Raw genomic sequence first — 23617 nt, 5'->3', positions numbered from 1 at the left:
GACTATCTTGGTGGTCCTGCGCTGGATGACCTACTAACTCAGAGGTACGATATCCTCAAACCTGCAGTCTTTTTAAATGGCTTGGTTTTTGCAGAGTAGAGCAACACCAAGAAATCCACTGACCTGGAAGCGCATCATGGGATTACAGCTCTTTAAGACTCCTTGAAATGTTGTTCTCTCTTTCCCCCTGCCATTGGTGCTGAGATCTCAGGGATCAATCCTTCCATTCCAGAAGACACCTTTACTTTCATTTTAGTGCTTTTTGATGTACACTTACCATAACTCCCTGCCCTAAATAAAGTTTTTACTCTTTCCTAGTGCAAATCCAGCTGAGCTTCAGAGCAGTAACTCAAGTCAGGAAACAAGCTGAAATGTTCACTGGACATAGTTGCTGTTTTTCCTTGTGCCCTACCAAACAAAAGAAAGCTAGAACCATTTACTGCACTTCAGTAAGCAGCAAAACAATCTTTAATAAACCCCAGGAGTTTATTAGACCTTTCTCCTCCTTTTGCAGAGGAATTACCAAGATACCTGTAAATACTAGCAGGTAGAAACAGGAAAATTCAAACCAAACTCCTAAACAGACCAGTAAAATACAGCAACAATTCATATTTTTTAGGATTTTATATTTCAAATACTAAAAAAAAGTTCCTGCAAGACAAAACTAAGTAGTTTTCAAATAACTTCAGAACACATCCATTTGGTCACTCTAACCTTTAAGTAGTATGTAACTTGAACTGTTGACATCATTTAGGAGAGAGTCAGTCCAAGTCCTAACCATAAACAATTCTTACCCCATCTGTTGTGATCAATGATGTCTTTTAGATGTCTCTTGCCCTGCGAAGGGGACTGTACATCCACCAGCACCTGAAGTGCTCCCAGCACAATCCCTTCTTCCAAACGGTAACAGTTGCTAACAGAGGACTTGGCCAGAGTACACATTTGGAAGACTTTATAACAAAGTAGCTCTGGTCCAGAAGGATTTGCATGCTCACCATCTTTAATTACTAGCACCAGGATATCCAGAGTTCAGACAGTGTTTGCTTATAGTAGACATTGGCTGTGGGCAAGCACTTCAGGTATAAACCTCACACTGGCAAATACAGCAAAACTTACCCGTAAACTCAAGAAAAGACAATAGCTAGCTTTTGAAAAATCAGATCCGGCAAAACAAAATGGCCACTGACACTGCTATGAGCAGACTGCTGGAATGCAGGGTGGTATTTCCACAGGCATAACACTACAGCTTGCAAGTAACCTGGTGTCATTGACAGATCCATAATCGCATTCGCTGTTTGCTGTGATACGGGATGCACTGCATTACAACTTGCCAGGGAAACAGCTTCAACCTTGAAGAGAAGGCTTATGTCCATCTAAAGACTATTTCAACACATCATGGTGGTTATTCCAAGAGAAAAGGCAGAATAAGGACTACTGCAATTACCAAAATATTAAATTCAGAAGTGATCCCTAATAAATTTGGTATGATTTACCAGTTAGGCTGAAGGTTTATTTATCAACATCAGTAAACAATGGAATTAAGTCTCGTGTCCTACTAATGACCAAAGATGAACATTTCTAATAATGAATGTTTCATAATAAAAAGGATGAACTAACTTCAATCTCTAAAAATTAAGGGATTTGTCATGTTTATCTATTAAGACCACAGCCTGAAGTACAACTTCAGACTATTAAAAGCAAATTCTTCAGCTAAACCAAAAGAACAAGTTTGCAGTATCAAGGGAATAAAATCTCAGTACGGGTCTAATACACTTCAGAAGGTCAAGCTTGGAGTGGTATTTAATAAGCCTACCTCAACCATGCCTCCTGGCTCTCTGTATGCCAGCATGAAAACATTATCACCATTGAAACTGACTGCTAGTAATTCTCTGTGATGTTAATGAGTTTTGAATTTATGCAAAGACTCACGGCAGGTTTTTCCGCTCTATCTACCAACTGTGATACCAATGGAGGAGTTTTTCTCCCAGTTATTAATTAATACAGCAAGTCAGACTTCAGTGGCCATTTGAAAAATCTTTCAAAAATCCAAAATCAATGGGCTTGGAAAGGAGTCAACAAAAATGCATTATGACTTGATTTTAAGTTCCTACATATCTATCTGAAAAAAAATCTCACAACGTGGTCCTATAATTCAGACTAATCTTCCACAAAAGATGAGTCAGAAACAAAAAGCTGAAATCTTTGATCCTCAGACCAATTAAGACTTGCAAGAGCTGTCAGGAGCTTGTGCAATCAAGTGAATCTGCAACAACAGAATAACCTCACAGCCAGATGTGGATTTAGGAGTTGAGAAGACTGAGATTTAACACAGAATTTTTCTACTTTTTACAGGATTATCACTGGTCATTCAGCATCAGAGTCACTGTCAAACTCACAGCTTACTAAAAAGAGTAACATTTCTTGTTAATAATACAGAATCACAGAATAAAACAGATGAAGAAATTAAGTAAGCCAATATCAAACACATACCTCTTACACCAGTGAAAGCATTCCATGCCTCTCCAGCCTAGAGATAGGATATTACGTACTAGCTCCTCAAATCAGCACTGCTATATAGGCAAAATAGTACTAAGTATTGCTTTAAGAGACAATAATTTGGACAAGCAAGGGAAAACTCTGGTACTATTAGAGTCTGTATTTTGAACAACTACTTTCTCCATCTCATCTCCAGGCTGAGCAACAGCCAAGGTACTAGTCACTGAAAAGAGGTTAGATGTCCGTCTAATTCATGCTTCTCTGTCAAATTGACCACAGCCTATGGCCATGATCAAGCAGCAGACACTGCAAAATTCACGCCTCTGAAAGTCAATACAGAAGCATCTCCAGATTTAATGTATGTTACTAGTTAACCTCATGGGACAAACATTTTTTTGCTCTGTTGGTCTCTGCTTGAAAAAATTTTCCTCCAAAATTCAGAGATTTCTCTTTAGGAACCCAAAGTTACAAATATAGAACCTTAGAGTTAACAAAAGCTAGCATCTCATATTTTCCACTGCAACATAAGGAAACTTTTTCTTTTTAATGCAAAAAGAATGGATTATACATTCTGTGTAGATACATAATCCGAAGCATTCTCCCATATCCAGATAATTTCTTTACACACAGTGTTGATCATCTGTTATTTTCACAATCACTTTGCCATAATTTTTGGAAGAAGTACAAAATTTTTTTTCACAGATAAGTGCTTTTTTGATATGCTATCTAAAGGACACTCAATCAAGTAAGTGTTTGGCTCTGCTGGAACATACGAAGACAAGGAGCAGTAGGACATTTTATTCGATTGGAGTAGCAGAGGTATCACTAGTGCTTTGCAGAATTCTAGACTGGATATCCAAGCTTTGCAGTAACACATACTGAAGTGGCAGTTCCAGCCAGATCAACCTCAGTACAGATGTGTTAGAAGTAACTGAGAACTGAGATTGTTTAGTCTGGAGAAAAGGAGGATAAAGGGAGACATGATCACTCTCTACAATTATCTGAAAGGAGGTAGTGGCAAGGTGAGGGTCGGTCTCTTCCCCCTAATAACAAGCAATAAGACAAGAAGAAATGGCCTAAAGTTAAACCAGGGGAGGTTTAGATTGGACACGAGGAATAACTGCTTCAGTGAGACGGTTGTTAGACAGTGGCACAGGCTTCTCAGGGAGGTTGTGGAGTCCCTTCCCTGGAGATATTTGAAAGCTGTGCAGCTGAGGTACTGATGGACATGTGCTAGTGATGGGCTTGGGTGAGTGGTTGGACTTGATGATTTTAAAATCCTTTTCCAACCAAAACAATTCTATGATTCTAAGTTTTCAAGAAGAGTTGGACTTCTAATTCCTTTCCATACCTGTTCTCCTTAATCCTAGTGCGGTGATTAAACCTGGAATTCAACTTCTGACAAACAAATATTTACAGAAACGGCATCACTAGCTAGCAGTTTCTCTCAGACTTAAGACCAGCAACCACCCCATGTGAAGTGCAGCTTTTATATACACAGTGGGCATGGTGCCCTCCATCTGCAAAGCCCACAAACACATTGTTCCCATAACTATTCTCAGGACTGCAACTTTTTTTCTTATACAATGTGAAACTAAGATTAGAGATTTGGACTGACCCACAGACTCGAAAGAGATTGATAAATGAAGAGAGAAATGGTTAAATCTTTCCCGGGAGTACAATAACAATTTTACTCCAATATTCTTTGAAGTTTAAGAATCCTAAGCTTAGAAAAAACACTCTGCCTGCTGCTTCCATATCATATGCATCCTGTGAAAGCTCTGTTACATATTCAAATTCCCATTCCTGTCCCCATCCTCTTCACGTACCATCCCAGCTCATCTCCAGGAATATAGTGCTCAGTTTCCTCATACTCTACAAGAAACAAGGTTTGAGTACTGTTCTTTCCCCTGTGTTTTCAAAATAAATCCACATTTGCAACCATTAAGGCTCAATGCTACAACTAAAAAGACACTACAGCATTTCAATGATGCAGGCTGTACTTAGACTAAATCTGTTTTGCTACTGGAACAAAACTGTCCTATAGAAGCGTGGGACTGGAAGCACTGCTGCAGAGCTGAGCCTATGCCAACATTGCTGGCACCATACGGACATAGGAGCTCCACACATTCCTCTGTAAACCAGGGACTCCCTGCTCCAAACTGCACAAGCCAAGCCTAGAAGGGTGAACCTTCACTAGTTTTGTTCCATCAGTGCAATTCCCCCTTTCCATGCCTCAACTGACAAAGCTGTACCTGCAGAATGCTGAGACTTTGTGGTGTTTAACTGGAGGGCCAACTCTGGCCATTAGAGACCATGTATTTAACATTTGCAACACAAGCACATGGTTGGGAAAAAAAAATCATGCATTCAGACAAAGAAACACATTGTTTTTAGGAGCATCAGTCACAAGATCCTGCCATGCAAAATGTCTTAAAATTCCATCTCTGGCCAGAAACATTCCTATTCATTTTCTTATTTTTTTGGTTAATAACACGCACCTCATGCAATTCATCTCCCAATTCTCTCCATCTCCCATTTCTTACAAGGTCAGTTTGCTCAGACAGCCCCTTGGATGTTCAGGTTCTGCAGACTTCAGAATTTCACTGTCTGGGGACTTAAGCAGTACAAAGAAAAGAGCTTATGCATAAATGAATCTCCTCCAATTTTAGAAACATGGAGCTAACCAACAAGTCGTTTTAAATGCTGCAATACACTGCCAGGGTGCTCTTCTGCGAGAACTGCAGTACTTTCTCACTTTGAGGTGAAAAAGGAAACCACGGTACCTCAAGTCTGAGAATACCTTCACATTGACTCAAAAAATTTCAAGTTACCTTAGACACTTGTGCAGGGGAGTGAAATGAAGAATTGCTTAAGAAAAAAAATAACCACAATTAAAGATATTTGATCCACCAGATAAAAAAGATCTTCTGCTGGCCAACTCTATGAAATCAAGAAGCAGGAGAGGCTATCACCAAAGCAGTCTCTTTCATCGCAACTCAAAAGCTCTTTCAATGCCTGTGGCAAGCTCACTGAACAGACATACACTACCACGCCCCAGATTCAGCGGTGTGTAGGGGAAGAAACCATATAATTAGGTCAGCATAGCACCTCCAACACTGGGAATGAAAACTATTATTTTTCTCAGCTGGGGCTACATAAAAACAGAAACCAGAAACAAGACATAACCAACATAAACAGTTTATTCAAATACAGATGCACTAAATCACTAACCCCATGCAATCAGTAAAACACACAAACCAGATAAATTAAGATTATTGTAATACTGCTGCTGTGCTTGACTTAGAAAAAGAGAGTGTCTACAAGATTTATTAGACTGAATGCTGCAGAGACCAAAAGCCTGTTGCTTTTATTAGTGGATCTTCGTTCAGGAAGGACACTGAAAAGAAACTGAGAAAAATAGCATTGGACAAGCATTAGGCAAGACACTCTACCACATCCAATGATGAATGTTTCCTGTCTGATGGTTCTGGACACTGAAAGAAACAAAAGCTCAATTGGCAGAACTCTAACACAGTCTGTTCTGGAACCATGCTTCCTGAAGCATGTGGGAAAAGAGATTGCAGGCCATCAATGAGATTAGTTCTACCCACTATAGTGCTGCATGCACAGCCTCAACAATATGCTTTGGGAAGCAGATGGTGCTGGACTACAGGAGTTTTTCTTGGTGACTAGTTACTTGACAGTCTGACCTATACTACAGCTTTCACAATCTTTTCTCCAGTAACTCCAGACAGACAACTTGTCAACAGCTATAATAAAGATGCAGCTATGCAGTAGAACTTACTGTGCTCAGGAAGAATTTAAATACATTCTAGCATATAACTTGCTCATATGCAGAGACTAGATCTCCACTAGAAAGCTTGCCAGTAGAGCTGGAAAAGCTTTTTAAGACATAACAATAATACTCTCAATTTTCCCTCCTGTATAGAAATAAGGTCTTGTGCATTTTCGGAGAGCCAATACTCTTCTCAAAAGCAATGTGTGCTATATCCAGCCTTTCTACGGAAAATAACAAACTTTCTCAAGCCCACAACTAATATGACTCTGCAGTTAACCTAGTAAAGGCAATCTGGATGCAGACCGTATACTCTTTGTGTATTTAGGAGAGCATTTATTTGCAAAGAAGTTTTCCAAAGTGATAAACCTTGCTATGCTGTGAATCGGTGACTGATGTGATTTCCCAGCAGGTACTCTTCAAAATGAAGAAAACTTCCATCTACAATTTTATTCACTCCAACTCAGTATGCTCAGAGTCGAGCCAGTGAAGCAAATACCTGCTTTCTATTGCATACTACAAAATGGACACTGATTCATTGCCTAAGATGACACTTAAACCCCAGGAAGAATAATGGTCAGTGAGTCTACACAGGGTTCAAGCTGGAACTGACAGATTTATTAGCAGCAAGCAGTTGCATTGCTACAATGTTGATTCTACACTTAACACATCATGGGATCTTATATTCAAAATTGCACAAGAGTTCACCAAAGACACATGGCATGTGTGAGTATAAGGTGAAAGCACAGATAGATTTCTACAGACTGTGGAAAGTGACAGATAATTGATCTGTGTGGAAGCTGAAAGACAAATATTTTGGCCCATGTTTTAAAATGTCTTGAAAAACTGGCACGATTGTGACTGATGGACTCTCAGTACTGCCATTAGCTACGTCTTAATCCCCTGCCCCACAAACCAAGCCAGTGATGCAGTCTCCTCCTCTATTCTTACCAAATTCAATCTTCAATGTCTCAGGCAAGGAACCACAGAGGCCACAGATGCCCTACAACCCCATAGGTAAGATAGGGGCTTTCCTTGAATGAAGGGATGCAGAATTAAAGGCATGCATTGTTCACTTCTCAAACTGGCATGCTGCTCATCTTATCTGACTCTACAGACCTGTCACTACCTACGGGCTGTGAAAGTATACTGCTATATCCATAGCAGAAATTGGTGTCTGGATAAATATTAATGTCAAACTGAAGATAACAAGCTCAAGTTATGGAAGAATCCCAAGAGAGAACTGTGCAGGTTTAATTCTTCATACAGTTCAGTGCCCCTTTTTACATACATTTCTTGACTCTAAGAAGAGATTTCCAAGCACAACTGACTGTATAACCACAGTCTGAGCTTCTACAAAGAAGCAGAGAAGAACAAAGTGTGCGTGCAGAGCATATGTCAGCCAGAACACGCTTCTGTGCCCTGACAGGCCATCTTCTCACTACAGTAGTTGCATCTCTCACCACAGTCATTTGGGAGTCAGTGCTGGATCACTGCTGGAGTAGTAATAAAAATGCTTCTCTGCACCAAAAGCCTTGTAAAAGACAGGATAGAAGCCAAATGAACGGAAGTATTGAGAGGTAACCTTTAGAGTATTGCCATAGATGACACAGCAGCACATCAAAACAGGCTGTGTAACTAAAAGCAGCACTATCTAAAATAATTCAATTTCAGAACTCATAGTACTGCAACGTTACAAACGTCATGTAAGCTTTTACAAAGCATCCCTCTGTGTAAACCCTGGGTACATTAGGATGAATATATATAGGGATGATATTTTCATTTTAGAAGCTTTTTCCTTCTAGAAAGATGAATTTAGTTTCTGATGCATCTGCACTAAAGACCTCGCCTTACAGTAACATACTGTTTCTAAGCCCTACAGGTATAATCTTTCTATTTGCTTCTTAGTTACTTTTAGCTTTCTAATTTTAGGTTTTTCCCCATTTTAGGGATACATCAGACAAAATTAAGAGATCTTAACACAGAACACAATCTTCCTAGCATGAGATAGTCAATATTTTTCAAAATAAAGAATGTAGATTTTATAAGCATGTTGACCAGTCCTACTGTTTGTTAACTAAAATTATAGATCATTTCTAAAAAACTAAGTGTACAGTAGATACCTAAAGTCTTTTTTAAAAGCTGCATAGAAATGCATCTTCTGTATCTTAAAACGTCTCTGGAAATTTTACATATCCAGGACCAGCATAGTGTTGGCATTTCAGCTAAAAAGTCAGTAGTGTCAACACAGGATGTGGCTAAGCAAAACCTTCAGGCTGCCTGTATTCACTGCAGCTACAGCTACCAGCCTGAAGTCCCACAGCCTCCAAACATCTGCAAAAAAACAGCCCAGTCACAGTGCTTCAGAACAAGATAAAAGAACCGTCAGCCTAGTTTTTCTGGAAAGAGCTCCCATTTTTGACATGCGAACTGGGAAACTGAAACACTGCATGCATTTCAGCTGCCTCTTTCAGAAAGCAAGCCAAAATCCCAGTTTGTGTCAAACCTCCTCTGAAGCTGCTGCACCTTAGCAGATGGGTTTTTTTTTCTTAAGAGAAGCCATACTGATGCTATGTAGGCAAGAGTACTTTTACTCAACTTCCTTTTTTGTGCTAAGAATAGAAACTGCCTGCATCAGCATACGGGAGCAACGTGTCATCCAACAGTGTCATCTGTCAGTTTGCCATCATATGCCAGGCAGTACTTGGTATATGTTAGAGACACGAGCTCATGAGTGATTCATCTACCAGCAGAATTTAAGATACAAACCCACTGCATCGTGCTTAGTACATTTCATTTTAACAAAAACACTAAGGATTTTGCAAGAATTTAGCTAACAATAAAAACCACAGATATGTATCACAGGGAGAGCATGTACTGAGGCTCCAGTGCTTAAGAAACAATGGGTTCTACATATAATTACAGGCTTCGCTGTTCCTTTTCAGAGTATTTTAGTTCTTTTTCTCTGCAGCATCCTCACTGTGTAACTGTCCCTTCATCTCTCTCTTTCCTTTTAATATCTAACTCTATAATGAGAATAAAACATTAGAAAATCTTCCCGACCAAAAAAAACACTTGGAGAAACACCGATCATCATGAAAATGCACCAACAACAGCAGACTTTGAAACATTATCTAGTTGGAAGTTAACACATCAAATACAAACTCCATCAGCCAAGACAGCTATCAACAAAGAAAACATCCCAGAAATAACAAATTTCAAGTCTTATCATACCATGTATCCCTGTAATGCTGGGAATTGACTCCATCTGAAACTAACCCACTACCCAGCAGCTAACAAAAAACAGACCTTCCTGTGGGTGCAGAAGGATTGTGACAAGCTGAGTCAGGTATCAAATAGAACTAAGTAAAACCAAGTTTCCCCAGTTGAGCTTGCACCATGTTGATAGACATGATCTTAAGCATCAGGAGTAAAAAAAAAATCTCTTGTAAATTAGTTTATATTAATTTGAAGAGGCGAGCATTTTGGGGATGGAAGCCAAGAGCCACCAGCATCCAAGCAGGAAACAGAGATCAAAACAGAACATCCCATTTTCATGGAAAGACACCATGTGAGTGTGACCAAGTTCCCCTGACCAGCCTTTCCTTCCTTCCTCAATTCTCTCTCATCAAATCCCTCATAGAAGCTTTCCCTGGGGCTGCATTAGTAAATAGCAGTTCTCATAACATGTTTGTAAAGGTCAAGCAGAGACAACATATCTTGCTTGACTCTGCAATGCTTATCCAAACAGGCTGGCGGGAGAAGGAAATGATTGCCCACCTTAACACCACTGTATACAATGCAAAGGGCAGGAAGTCACTTATAAGAGAGCTGGCCAACTTTCAGCCTGCAGACCAAATGCTTTTCAGCTCTGCAACACAACTCCTATCTGACTTTTTATTAGCAGACAGAAAGTTGCAGTCAAGATATCCTAGTAGGCTTTGTCAGAGCAAGCTGTACTCCACAAAGCTTCAGGCTGTACTAGTTAGGTACTACCCTTAGCCTTGCAATGAGACACCAATGCAGCCTTTGGCTGGAAGAGGGTGAAAAAGAGAGATGGTTCCCTCACCAGCTTTAACGATGTTACTTTTGAAAAAAAAAAAAAAACCCATATGAATGTGTCAGGTTCTCTGTCCCTGCTCAGTAAATACAACACTAGATGTATACCCATTGGATACCAGACATTACTGTACTATCACCCCTGACAGACAGTTGATCAATAATGCTGGTATCAGTGGCAAGTTTAGAGGCTGAGGGGCTCAGAACAACTTCAGACTGCTTTCTAAGAATGGCTTCCCTTCAGCATTTAACAGCCATATCTGTGTCTTAATTTTGAAGATCAGCAGGCCTGTCAGATGTTATCTAGGTAGATCATCAGCAGTTATCCTAGTGTTCAGCATAAAGACATCAAAAGTGGAAATGACACTATCTATGCAAATGAACAAGGCATTCAAAAGTGTACATGCTGATCAACAACACAAAGTCTTTCAGGATTTTGAGTAAAGTCTGGCTTCATAAACCTCACTTCAAGATCCTTCTCAGAGCGAGAAGGCATTGCCAGGCACTGGTTAGACTCAGAAAGAATAGTGCTTCCCTAGGACATCCGCCAGCCTAAACAGGATAAAAAACCCCATTTCATATAGTATATGCAGTTCAAGTCAAACAAGAAACTTTCCTTTTTTTTATTTGCTTTCAGCAGAGGATCATGTTTCAAAAGATTCTTTTTAATAGTTTCAGTGGCAGCTCACAATGGCTCTGAGGTCCCACCTGGAAAACAACCTTCTACCTCAGCCCTTTGCATGTGGAAAAGACTGCCAGTCTCATTTCTTTCAGAGATCATGTGGAACTGAAAGCTTTTACACTGGAGGAAGAAACAAAAGTGTTGTGATGGTAAGTCTGTTCTGCACTTTGAAGTATTAGACTGGAAGCAAAAGGACAAATGGTAACTGTAATAGAACAAAACAGCAATATTGGACAGAACTATGTTACCCAAGCAAATTAGTATGATAAAACCCAGGCAGTATCTGAACTGCAAGGATTCTTGTAAGATTCCAGTCCCTATTTGCAAGGTACAGATCAGAGGCGACAAAGCAGAGGAAGACACTAGAAATGCTGTACCATGCTCATCCATCTCACTGCTGAGTCCAATGCCAGGACTGACAGGCACACGGAAGAATCCTACACATCCAGTCTCAGCAACTGCTCCTCACATATACAATGTTTCACTACAAGCTCCATTTCAGGTTCAGTGTATTGTTACAATACAAATGTTGAAGGCCTTTGTGAACAATTCCTAATTCTTGGCTACTGTTAGAAGGGAAGGAAGCCTGCTTTGTGAACTTGCCATCACTGCTGCACAACATACCATCCTATCCCCAGACAGCAGGGGTGGCCCAGAGAGCCTCTGTGGGTTATGCTTACTCCATGTCCATGCAAACTCCTCCACTATTATCATGTGGTTTCTAGAAAATACTTAAGCATATTTTTGTCTCCCAACAGCTTTTCCAAACTAACGCTACTCTCACAACTGTGCCTATTGCACTCAATAACATGAATAAAAAGGGGCAGCCTTGCCTCTGATTGATGAAAACATATAGTACAGGGCATGCAACAAGTCGACATCAGTTTGTATGTACAGTTTTCTTTACCATCGCAAAGGTTAGAATTTAAAGAACCAAATAACAGCAGAAAATGAGACAAAAATATTTTCACAATTTGTTGACAATTCCACAAGAAGAAAAGTGGTTTTCTTGCCACTGAGGGGTAATTTGAGTTTGTAGACCTTCACAGAGAGCCCTTCTGTTCACAACACGATTACTGATTTCTCAACTTTTTACAAATACTATCTGCAAGAAAGTAAGGACCAAGGTAAATAATGCAGGAAATAATGATTAGTTTGAGATACTGGAAATCTCTGTAGTACCTTCAGTGCTAACATGAACCTGTCAAATTACCTATCCTCACTTGCAACCAAAAGGATCTATGCAAGTATTTCATTACAGATCTTTCCACCTGTCCAAACATTTAATGTCCCCATCTCACACAATCAGATGCTGAGATGGAATCTGCTTAGTCCAGATACCAGTGCGAATCAATGTCTTGAATGAGTCAGCTGGTTATCCAGCTTTCACTTCAATATCAAGGTGAACTGTACTTCCACAGGTTCCAGGTTACACGTAACAACACACCTTCAAGCAGAGAGTAAAGCACACAGGAGTAAGGGTGTAAGAACACAGAGGGGAGCCTCTCCCAGACGGAAACAAATGAACAAACACATTCAAGTTCTGCAGCATGCAGCTGGGCCACAACACATGAACAAGTAAGCCTACAGCATCAAAGCAAAGCAACTACATGCTCACAGAAGTCTTAGATGCCATAGTGATGATCTAGCATCTCTCATGACTGCCAGACAGCTGGACTTCCTTCATATGTTACCAAAAGCCCAGACCACTTTGTATGCCCATTGACACAGTTGTGCCACAGAATCATAGAATCATACTTCCTTCTCTGCAAAGACTCCCCAGGGTCCCATGTAGTAGCCTAATCATTATATCAGCCTTTTAAAAGCTCATTAATTGAGTATAATTTTGTTTATGGAGTGAAACAAACATCCTGATATGATGCCCTGGCATGGGGAAGGGAAGAAATCAAACCCTGATTGATTTATTTTTTTATGTACAGAATGTCATGTGAGCTGAACTAATTTGACAGAGATGTTTCTTGGCAAAACACCTGGACTTTTCACACTATGAGCATCTAACAGCAGCTTTGCAGTGAGAGCAACGAGACCACACCACAGCTCGCAACATCCGTATTTCACACCCATCCGGCGCTGCTATTCTGTCACCGGGGATGGGGGAACGGCTCCCCGCAGCTCCAAGACCGGGCTGCGCACAAACACTGCCCAGTTCTTCCCCGAGATCTCACATATTTTGTAAAAGTCATCCAAAACCCCACTGGTCCTTAAAGCCTCCCGCTGCGCTACTGCCCATCTTTCCTCGGCCGGGCTTCCCCACTCTCACTGCCGCTTTCTACTCCTCCCCGAGCCACTCCGTGCCCAGCGCTGGAGCCCGTCGACCGAGGCAGCGGGCAGCACCCGCCCTATGCGCCAGCCAGGCCGGGATGCTCCAAGCCGCCGTTGCGTTCGGAGAAGCGCCGCTTCCACCGAGCCGCTGCCGCCCGCCCGCACCCGCCCTGCCCGCGGGCGGCTTCTGTCGTTGCTACCGACGGTACCCGAGGAGATGGCTGGGGAGGAGAAGAGGCAGGGCGGAAGGGCTGGGCGGGCGGGCGGCCGTGACAAGGAGGGCTCCGAAATGACACAGCAGCCACCGCTGGGCACGGCCCCGGCGCCCGGCGGGGATGGCGGCGGACGCGCTGAGGGGACGGCCGTTACATAACGGTCGCGGCGCGCGCCGCTGCCACCGCAGCACCGCCGCCCGTTCCCCCCCGCCCACCGCTCCGCTCCCGGATCCCCGCGCTGAGGCGGCGGCGCCCGGGGACGGCGCCCGGGGACGGCGCCTGGGGCCGCGCCCGCCCTCCCGCCCCTCACCAGCGGCTGCATCTCGGCGCGCACGGCGGGCACCTGGAACCGGTCTATCTCCTCCATCATGGTGGCGGAGGCGCTGGGGCGCGACAGGCAGGCAGGAGAAGAGAAAGGCGGGCGGGAGAGGAAAAAGGCGGGTTCCTCAGGCGTGGAAGGACGACAACACCGCCGCCCGCCGCGGCTGCTGCCTCATCGCCGCCGCCGCTCGCCGCCGACGTGACTCAGCCCCGCCGCTTCCGGGTCCGGCGGGCGTCGCCCCGCCCCTTTCTGCATATTCATGAAGGAGGCGCGGTCGTCGCAAACGACTACGGGCCCCGGATGCTCCGGTTCCTCGCGGCCCCCGCCACGCCGCCGCTGGGACGTACCATTTCCTCCCTTCGGGGGAGCGGGAGCAGTTGGCTGGCGGCGCGGGGAGAGACTAGACACGGGCCGACAGCGTTCAGCCGCCACTTCCGGCGCGTTGCCATGGTTGCCGCTATCAACTTCCGTCCGGCGGTTGGGCGGGAGCGCGCGGGGCCGCGGAGAGGAGAGGCCGGTGGCGGAGAGCCGCAGCGGCAGCTGCCATGCCGGGCAAAGCGGGCGACAGGCACCGGCAGGTAAGGGCCCAACCCGAGCAGGCTTCGCAGCAGGGCGACGCCGCGCCTAGGTAATGGTCACCCCCGGCGGCCGTGACGTCAGGCCCCCCCGCATGGCCTCGTGCAGCTGGCGATGGCCGTTCACACGAGGCGACATCACTGCAGCCCCGCTCTGCCACTGCCGCCCTAAGCCCCTGCTCTGGGCGAGTGCCATGGTCTTACTGCTGTGACGCCAGACCCACAATGGCATCACCGTCTGTAGAACTACCACGTTTCCCTCCAGAGTGCTCCCCACTCATTGGGCCGTGCAAGGCACCACATGGCCTCACTCTGTAGTGAGTCTGGAGTTTCAGAAAGCAGACATTCTTTATTGAAGTAGGCTTTGATGGTCTTTGGTTCCTAGTGATTGTTGTGGAGGTGTCTGGCAGATTTCTGGAATCCTTTCCTCTGAGTTCCTTCTTCCACATATGGTTTTTGTCTTAGCTCTGAGTAGAGTTTCTTACCTTGGTCTTGCTGGGTTATCTGCACACCCTCAAGACATCCCAGACACAATCTTATCTGAGATTCTTTGTGACAGTTGTTGATGCACATGGCTTGTTTCTTATAAACCTGTGCATACAGAAAGTCCTGGAAGTGTTCAAGCAAGCACAACAAAAACAACACAACAGACTTAGCAAATTTTTGCCTCTTTCAGACTTTGTTTCAAGGCATCATCATTGCCCTGCCAAGTGACACCCCTGTGTGTTCTGTGGCATTTTTACAGTGTGTCCCAAAGCCCCAGCACCCCACACTGTGCCACTGTGCAACTGACATGTTGTGAGACAGAATCCTTAGACATTGTTGTCATGCTATTTCATCACTATTAGAGTGTATGACATGTCCCTTCCAGGGCAGCCTTTAGTGCACATGAGGCGTCTCCAGTCTGCCAGAGACTCATTTAGGGACATTGAGAAGACAGTTTGATATCCCTACTTTGTTTTATTTTGTTTGAAATCATTCCTTTGTACCAAGGTGTAACTTTTATCACTTTTCTTTTGTTACACTATTTGGTCTTCTCTCAGTTCAGACAATGAAGTGAGGTCATCTACTGACCTTCATGGCCCTAACCCTTCTGTGTTAGCAGCAGTATAGGTAGATGTGTCTGAGATCCCACTGTCTGCCTTTGGGGTCAGCCTGGACATGTCTCTGAGCATCCTCTCCCAGGATGAAGGACTCAGTCTGATTAATTGCTGGATCTCATCTACTACTGGACTATCAAAATGTTTGATTGAAAAGCAGAAGATGAGCTGGCCAATAAAACCCTTTTCATAACAGCTTTTGTTAATTCCCAATGTATTTGATTTTTGGGATGGGTGGAAGAGGATTAGCATAGGTGGCTCAGAACAAACAGCCTGCATCCTCAGTCCAGAACACATGCCAGAAAACCATAAATGGCCAAGGAAAGTGAAAGGGAAAAAAAAGGACCAAAATGGTGGTCTAGAGCCATGAGGTGGTAGCTGAGGTCCCTGAGCAATCTTCAGTAGTCCGTGGGGGAGTCTAGACAGCAAGAGCTCTTTCAATGAGGGAACAGCAACTTGTGCTGATCATCTGATGCCCATTCAGTTACCTAAGGGTGTTTCATCTTATCTGTGCCACACCTGTGTAGACTATACGGAACTATGCAACTTCTGAAGCCTGAGGTAATTAAGCCCAGTCAATGTGAGCTGACTTAGCAGAGCCCAATCACATCTCCCTACTCTTGCAACCAAGGGTTGGAGACTGAAATCCAAAAGTATTGGAATGGCTCCTCATGGCCCCTGCGGTCTCTGGGAGCCATATGGGTGTTTCTCCATAGTGGTAGGTGGGCTTGTGGGCTTTTGAGTAGTCAAGAGTATGAGAAAGGATCACTGTGACATTCCTTATATACTAAGAAGTACCAGTAATTATCAAGGTACCAAGGGCTTAAAGAAGTTTGCAAAGGGCACAAATCCAGAAGCAAAACCCACATCCAACTTCAGATTGTGAAGATGTTTATACTAAAATTGTTAAACCCATTAATAATAATGATACAAACTAAACCTGGGATGAAATGCTTGCTCTGATTGTTTCTTTTATTTTTAGAGTTTCATAAATATTTTAGATCATTTTCAGTAGCCATTATCTCAAATATTCCAAAATGGAGAGGCTTTGATGTTATTTCACAAACTTAATTAATATGCTGCAAAGGCATTCATTTTATTTTAAAGCTCTTGACACACCATAAACTGTTTAAACTCTTAGAAATTTGGCTCTTCACTTAACTATCATTGTAATAACTTAAAAGACAATCATTTTAACTTGTCCTGTATTCCTTTCCTGATATTTGCCTTGAACTTGTTAAATCCGGTGGTTGTTCTGTGTTCTTATCTACTAGAATATTCTTGCAGTGAAGGAATTGTATGGTTGACTAGCTTGGCTCTGGAGTTCAGAAGCTTTTCCTTCAGTATCCTTGACTCAAAATATAACCCTGGGAGTTATATGGCTTTGGGAGTCTTGGGAGTGAGCAGCTGTGCCTTTGTCCTGCCTGGTCAGGGACTGATGACTGAGCCTTGATGGCCACTATAAAATGAACTGGCAAGTCAAGGTCTAGATCCCAATTCTTGTCAAGAAAATCTCCTTTGAAAATAAATGAGTAAGATCCTGCACTTGTCTCTCATACACGGTTCTCCTCTCTGCTAGTGCTCGTAGTGAGATAGGAAACAAGCCTGCTATTTGCTGTTGAAGCTCTTCTTATTTGCTTAGCGTTATTTCCCTAGACTTTCCATCCTTGGCGCTTTCATTGCTAATTCTAGCACTATGCTCTTTTCACCTGTCCCTGTGTTTTTCCTTTCTCTGTTTTCTATATATTGCTTTGTTCTGCTCTGCCTCTTAGAGTTTTCAATGCTGACTGCTTTCTCTTTGAAAATTTTGTTTCTGAGGTTGTTCACAAAGCTGAGTTACCTGGACACTACAAGGTCCTTCCCTTTTAGTGCATGTAACCTCCAGCTCCTCCTCTGCTTTCATAGCTGTGTGTTCAAGTGCTTTGTGATTAATTCTTCTTTTTTCCTTCTGCTTTTTCCTTACATGTGGTTGCCTGCCCTTCTTTTCTACCTGCCTTTTATCAGCCGTCTCTATCATCAGTTTCTTGCTTCATTTCACTCTTTTTTTTTTCTTTATCCAGGTGACTTCAGCCTCCAGTTCAATCTCCAGCCACTTGACATCTTTTTCTTTTTCTCTGAAAGAAATCTCTCATATTCCTGGGTGAAAAAGTGTCAAAGTCTGATGACCATCAGAGATAAAGGCTGTGGCCTTCCAGATTAATTGTTTTACTTGATCTGAACCATAATTAGAAGCATCTCCAGGCTCTTGTATGTTTGTGTACATTAATGAGAATCAGGTTTCAGTGTTCAAAGTCTTAAAATAATTGGATATATCTGAAACTTTGTGTTCCTGATGCTGCTTTGTAAATAATAATAATAATAATAATAATAATGATAAGTATGCTTTGTACTTCAATAACATCCTTCCTTTCAGGTCTAAAATATCTATGACAGACATAAAAAAACTCAGGAGTGTGGCACTCTAAAAACACTGACCTGTAGGGCATATGGTCAGACCATGCAGTAAGTTGTTGACAGTGCAAGGAACAGCACCCTGATAGCCTGATCTCAGCCCCATGCATGGTCTTGGATCATGACAGAAAGTGACCAACTATTTCAAGATTGTGATTTTAAATGTGATTACCAGGTGTGTTGTTGAAGGTGTTGGCTCCAAATTTACATGTCTTTGCTTTGTTGCTCAAGGAAAAGTCGTGTGTGAACAGTGGAGAGCAGCCTGTACTGCTGTGTACCTCTCTGATTGAACCTAACCCGTGGAGAAGCAAGATTTGGTTATGGATTGTTAACTGAGGTTGCATACATTTATTTTTGTTTACAGTCTGCAAAACCAGACTGGCTGGTCTTATCGCTTAGGGTCAAACCCCACTGTAAGCAACAGGTCACTTATGCAATGCTAAGAAAGCCTCTCAGTTTGGACAGGGAGGCATTTCTTGTAACACTTGACTTGTGGTCTTGCACCCACTGACATGTAAGCTGCTTCAGTGTGGTTCAGCAAGTTGTCAAAGAGAAGCAGACATCCTCCCCAAACACAGTCAACCATCAGACACATTTTCCTTTTTTTTGCCAGAAAAGGCTTTTAAGGTGCTTACTGGTTCTTAAACAGGCATGAAACCATCCATGGAATATAAAATAAACACTCAGTTTAGTATATCTCAGAAAACAGATTATAAAATGTATTGGCAAATAGCTGTTACATTGGCATCCCTAGTGTGTGTAAATGGATGTAGGCTACAGGGCAACGGGGTCACTTTGCCTTTGTTTGCATTCTGCGCTTCTCTGCTCCTTGTGCAGAGCAGTAGTTTACTATGGAGTTTGTTAGTATTCAAAAGAAGAATAAAGAACTAGCAGGAAATTATTTAATGGTTTTGCAGAAATGTCAAGCTTTTATCTTACAACGTTCCTCCCTGTTCCCTTTAGAACTGTGCAAGCATCTGTGTTCTTCTCTCTTTTCTTTTCCCCCATGTTAACCTCTGTGCTGTGCTTCAGAGGAAGGAGCAATGATAATGTCCCTGCTCAGGAAGATGAAGTAAAATTAGCAGGAATGCTCTGTGTTTGCTTAGCCTTGTAATCTGATTTTCTATGGTGACAGCTAGGATGGGGAATGGAAAAGCTGCAGGAATGACTCTTTAATAATCTTTAAAATATATAGCCTGGGTTTGCCACTGATCAGATGAGGGTTTCATTAATATATAACTAATTCTTAGCCCTTGGAAAAATTGCTTTATAGGAGCTGACAGTTCAGCATTGCAGAGTAATCAACCTGCATCATCCCTGCCTCAGAGTTTCCTGGTACTTTTGTCTGGATCTGCAAATCCAGATCTTTAAAGCACAAGATGTCCTCGTGCTTTAAACATAGGGAGAAATTTTACAGTGCTCAAGGAATAACTGTGGGGTCATGTGTCTGGCTTCTCATCATGCAATGACCAGTTGCAAGAGCTAGTCTGGAAGGGCCAGTTTAAACGGACAGCACAGAAGAAGGATGTATTACCCAGCAAAGGCTAGTGACGAACCTCATCTTGGATGGCAGGATAGCACATGTGTTATCACTATTGCATCTGCTGCTTGGTCAGGGTAGGCCTTGGATCTGAGTGTGAGGGATGGGCACTCTTTTTCCCTGAATGATTTCTACAGTCACAGATTGTCTTGGTTTAGGCCCATCTAGGAATAAAGGACCATGATCAGCCATAGGTACAGCGCCTTTGGAATGCCCTGTGGACACAGAAGGGTCAATTGCCACTTATGGTCCAAGGCAAAACAGACAAGACTACCCAATTTAGGGAAGGAAACAGAATTTAATGTAACCCACCACCAACTAAAAGCATAAAACGCCAAAACAAACCAACCAGAAAACAACACAATGATGAAGAGCACAACCAGCCCTTTAAGACCTTCCCCCACCCCTCCCCTCTTGCAGGGCTCAGAGCCCTAATCCAGGTGTCTTTATCTTCTTCTTCCAATTAACAGCTCAGCAGGGCAGGGAATAGGGATTTCAGTCAGTCTTTTACCGATGACTCCTGCTGCTTGTCTCTCCTCAAGGCGGACAGACTCCTTGCCAGGCTTCCTTGCTCCAGCAAGGGGTTTCTCACACACCCGGAAGACCTGCATGGGCTGCTGTGATGTGCGTTCATGCCAGAGGCTGCAGGTCCTCTGCCTCTCGTGTGGGTCTGCTCTGCGGCCCGCAGGCTCTCCAGCATGGCCTGCGCCATGGCCACCTCCCCACACAGTCTCTGCCCATCCAGGTGCACTCACACGGAGCTGCTGGTGGCTCTCAGTCCTTCCATTGCCTTCCATGGCTTGCAGGGGTACAGCTGTGTTCTCGCAACAGGCTGAAGAGGGGTCTCCAGTCCTGTGCTCCTCCTCCTTTCCTCCTCTGATTGTGGGGTCCACATAGTCAACTCCATCTTGCACCACTCATCCACCTCCTCTTCTGCTTCAGATTTACTTTCTTAAATAGTTGTTGCTGAGGTCCCACATTGGCCTGCTAGGCTGAAAGTTGGGTCCACATCAGAGCCAGGCGAAGTTTCAAGAGCTGCTTACTGGGACCACCAATGGAGCTCCTTCCTCCTGTTACCAAGTATAAAATGGCACCACCCAAACCCATGACACAGATTCAGAGTTCAAGTGGGTTCTTAAATGAACACAGTAAATGAGAATAAATCTCTGCTTCCTAGGACACCAAAATTATTTATTTACCACCAGCATTGCCACTGACTAGTCACAGATTTTCAAAGTTGATGATGAAACAGTAGAAAAGTAAGGCTATAGAAAATACCTGTTAAAAAATAACCAGGCAAGATTGTTCCAGGACTTGGAAAAAGCTTCAGAGCTTTTGCTGTTTAGCCAAGAAGGCAGGTACTGGTAGTCCAGTCAATTTTGAATACAATCAGTTACTGACTCTCAGATCCACAATTAGCAGCTGTCACATTGTCAACAAAAAGAGAGAGTAATAGTCACTGTGGACAGAGTAAGCAAGAAGGACAAAATCTGAATGGATGATTGAGTAAGATTCTTTATTTTCCTATTTCAGGCCAAGCTGGAAACATGTTACTAGGGTGTTGATGGCAAAATTTCCACTAGACGTCAAATCTCTTTGAAGCTTTCTTTCCCATTACATGTTTCTGGGATACAGAAATAAAACAGCTTTTATCAAATCACGGCCTGATAGTGGTTTTTTTTTTCAGTTACAGTAATGCCCTTTGGAAAGCAGCCAGTAGTTTATTCTTTAGTTTCCCCATTTTATAACAAAAAACCCCACCAGTTATTTGGAGAAATTTGATTTGGAGACAGCCCAAACATCCTACCTAAAAGTAAAATTAGAAATATTACAATTGACTAGGTCAGTAACAGGAAAACTTCCTGCTAATGGGCTTGATTTTGCAGCTATTTGCACCTGTTGCTGGCTTGTCTGTGTTAGAGGCAAGCAAAGGAAAATGAAATGGCATTTAAATAATAATTTTTCATATGTTTTCCTCTCTTCATCTGTATCATCCTGTTGTATTACCTTATCTTTGCTGTAGTCCATATACAATTTGTCTTGTAGCACAGTCAATGTCTGACCCAGGGAAGAATTTCTAGGTGCTGCTATCATAAACACATCCTAGAAGAAAGGTTCAGGAAAGAACAGCTCCGTGAGTTTTCTGTAGCCTTAATTTAAATATTGTTACTGTTATGGACTTCTAATATCTTTTTGCTGTGAGAATTACGTTAATCTGTTAATTTATTTAATGTAATGTATTCATCAGATTAAAACATGTTTAGTATGCATCAGTTCTCACTGCCATTTTTTTCTGGAGCACCTTCCAAACTACTCAGAGTTAGGATGGTGACCAGGAGATGAGAAACTACTTATAACTCCTTAATGCCTCCTACCCTTTCCTTAATTCCCTAGCAACAGTGTATCTTTTTTTCCTAACAGAAATTCCTTATAATTATTCACACTCCTCTACTCATTATTATAATTATAGGTAGTAGCACCATTTTTTAGGAAGACTGTTAATTTTTTTTTTGTAGCAAGATCATCTTCAGTTTGTATAGAATTTTCAAAAATGTAACTGGATTGGAATGTTCCTTGCTCCGTGTCTGACTTAGCCTATGCATTAAAAAAAAAAAGACTAAATGCTGAACAACATAAACCAAAATTCTGGTAGTAACTTACTGTCTGAACTCTGTGCATGCTTATAAGCCTGGGAGGCCTTAAATGAGGCAGGAAACCTACAAAAAAACCTGAAGTTTATGATTATGGAATTAAGACATGTGATAATGCCTGCATTCTATGGGTTTGATTGAAGGTTACCCCAGCAACCTTAATTCTTACATTTTTTAACTTCTGAATTCTTCTCTTTGAGATACTAATAATAGTCTGTTAACTTATAATTTTTTTCAGTAGCTAACTGTGTAACAGCAAAAATGTGCTTAAATTTGAAATGCATATGAAGACCAGTCATTGTTGTGAGCATCTTGCTGGTGAATGTACAACAATTGTTTTGAGTCACAGTTACAGGGATTTTTTTTTTTTATTTGCATTGGGCATGCATTCAGGGCTTTTTCCCTGTCGAACAAACACTGTATGATGTGGAACAAAGAAACAGTTCTGAGAGCAAACAATTGCATCTTAAATAACAGTTTATGGATAACACATTGATATAGTAAAGAGAGTAATGAGGAAGCAGTGGCCATGATTCTGAGCAAGGTGGCAGGACACTACCTATCTGGGTGCTCTTAAGGACTCTTCACAGCTAATGTGACAGAGAAGAGTTTTAAGGAAAGTTATGAAGAAGGATAGTGTGCTGTCTTTGGAAAGATTTAGAGGAAGCAGGAGCTTGCAAAAGAAATAATGAAAGGACAAAATGCAGATACACGAATATAAACAATCCAGAAAATAAGAAGTACTTCTATTAATAATAATAATAATAATGTTAAAAGTGTTGCATGCAAGCTTCTCAATTTCTATCCTTTTTCTGGCATTGTGCTTACCCTTTTTTTGGTGTTCTGATTCCCAGTATTAGTGATTTCATTTTGCTGTTGGTAGTGGTATTAGTGGGGATATTACAGCAAGTTGTTAGCATCTGGAGTCCTTCATTGGGAAGGAGGAGATGTCCATATTGAAGATTTCTTTGTCACTCTAGCACCCACCTGTAGTAGGTCTGCACTTCTTTAAGTGAGCAGTGGTGAAATGCTTTCAGCTGTGGGGGTCTCTAATATCAAGCCATGTATTATCAGCCCCTGCCTGTACTCCTCTATGCCACATTGTGGGCCTTCTCAGGGTCTCTCTATCATGTCAGGACTTTATATCATTAACTTACAGTCATAAAACCATGATGGAACAATGCAAAGACAAATAAAGCAAATTAACCATATACCCCTGACTGATTAGAAAAATTGCTTATGCTCTGCCCTACAAACCCCTTGTGGTATGGAAACCAGGGCAGGGTTTGTGCAGTTTCCTTCCAGTGCACTCTAAACTCTAGATTTCTGCCTAAGTTGCTATTCAATTTAAACACAGTTGCAGCTATTTATTCACAGGTGGCTCTTTGGATTATGTTAATTGAAATCTATGCAACTGCCAAACCCGTTTATGCTCAGACTGCCT

At 42.4% G+C, this 23617-nt stretch overlaps 2 protein-coding genes across 4 annotated transcripts in view; one reads left to right on the top strand and one right to left on the bottom strand.

Moving 5' to 3' along the window:
* The window catches only part of FAM219A (family with sequence similarity 219 member A), a 105533-nt gene extending 91461 nt beyond the window's left edge, over window positions 1–14072 (bottom strand). For 2 of the 3 annotated variants that reach the window (XM_062017762.1, XM_062017763.1), the window contains exon 1: window positions 13845–14072. In XM_062017762.1, the coding sequence (XP_061873746.1) occupies window positions 13845–13904 (60 nt within the window). In that variant the 5' untranslated portion in view covers window positions 13905–14072. The remainder of the gene's footprint in view (window positions 1–13844) is intronic. The other variant, XM_062017764.1, reaches the window with a different exon arrangement.
* A 286-nt stretch (window positions 14073–14358) lies between these two features.
* Window positions 14359–23617, top strand: part of DNAI1 (dynein axonemal intermediate chain 1) — a 151745-nt gene continuing 142486 nt past the window's right edge. Inside the window, exon 1 of the mRNA XM_062018494.1 lies at window positions 14359–14434. Within this exon, the coding sequence (XP_061874478.1) occupies window positions 14402–14434 (33 nt within the window). The 5' untranslated portion in view covers window positions 14359–14401. The remainder of the gene's footprint in view (window positions 14435–23617) is intronic.

Source organism: Colius striatus, chromosome Z (assembly GCF_028858725.1).
Source record: "Colius striatus isolate bColStr4 chromosome Z, bColStr4.1.hap1, whole genome shotgun sequence".
NCBI classification, from domain to species: domain Eukaryota; kingdom Metazoa; phylum Chordata; class Aves; order Coliiformes; family Coliidae; genus Colius; species Colius striatus.
Note: the sequence above shows the minus strand (reverse complement) of the source record. Positions and strands in the feature narration are given on the sequence as shown.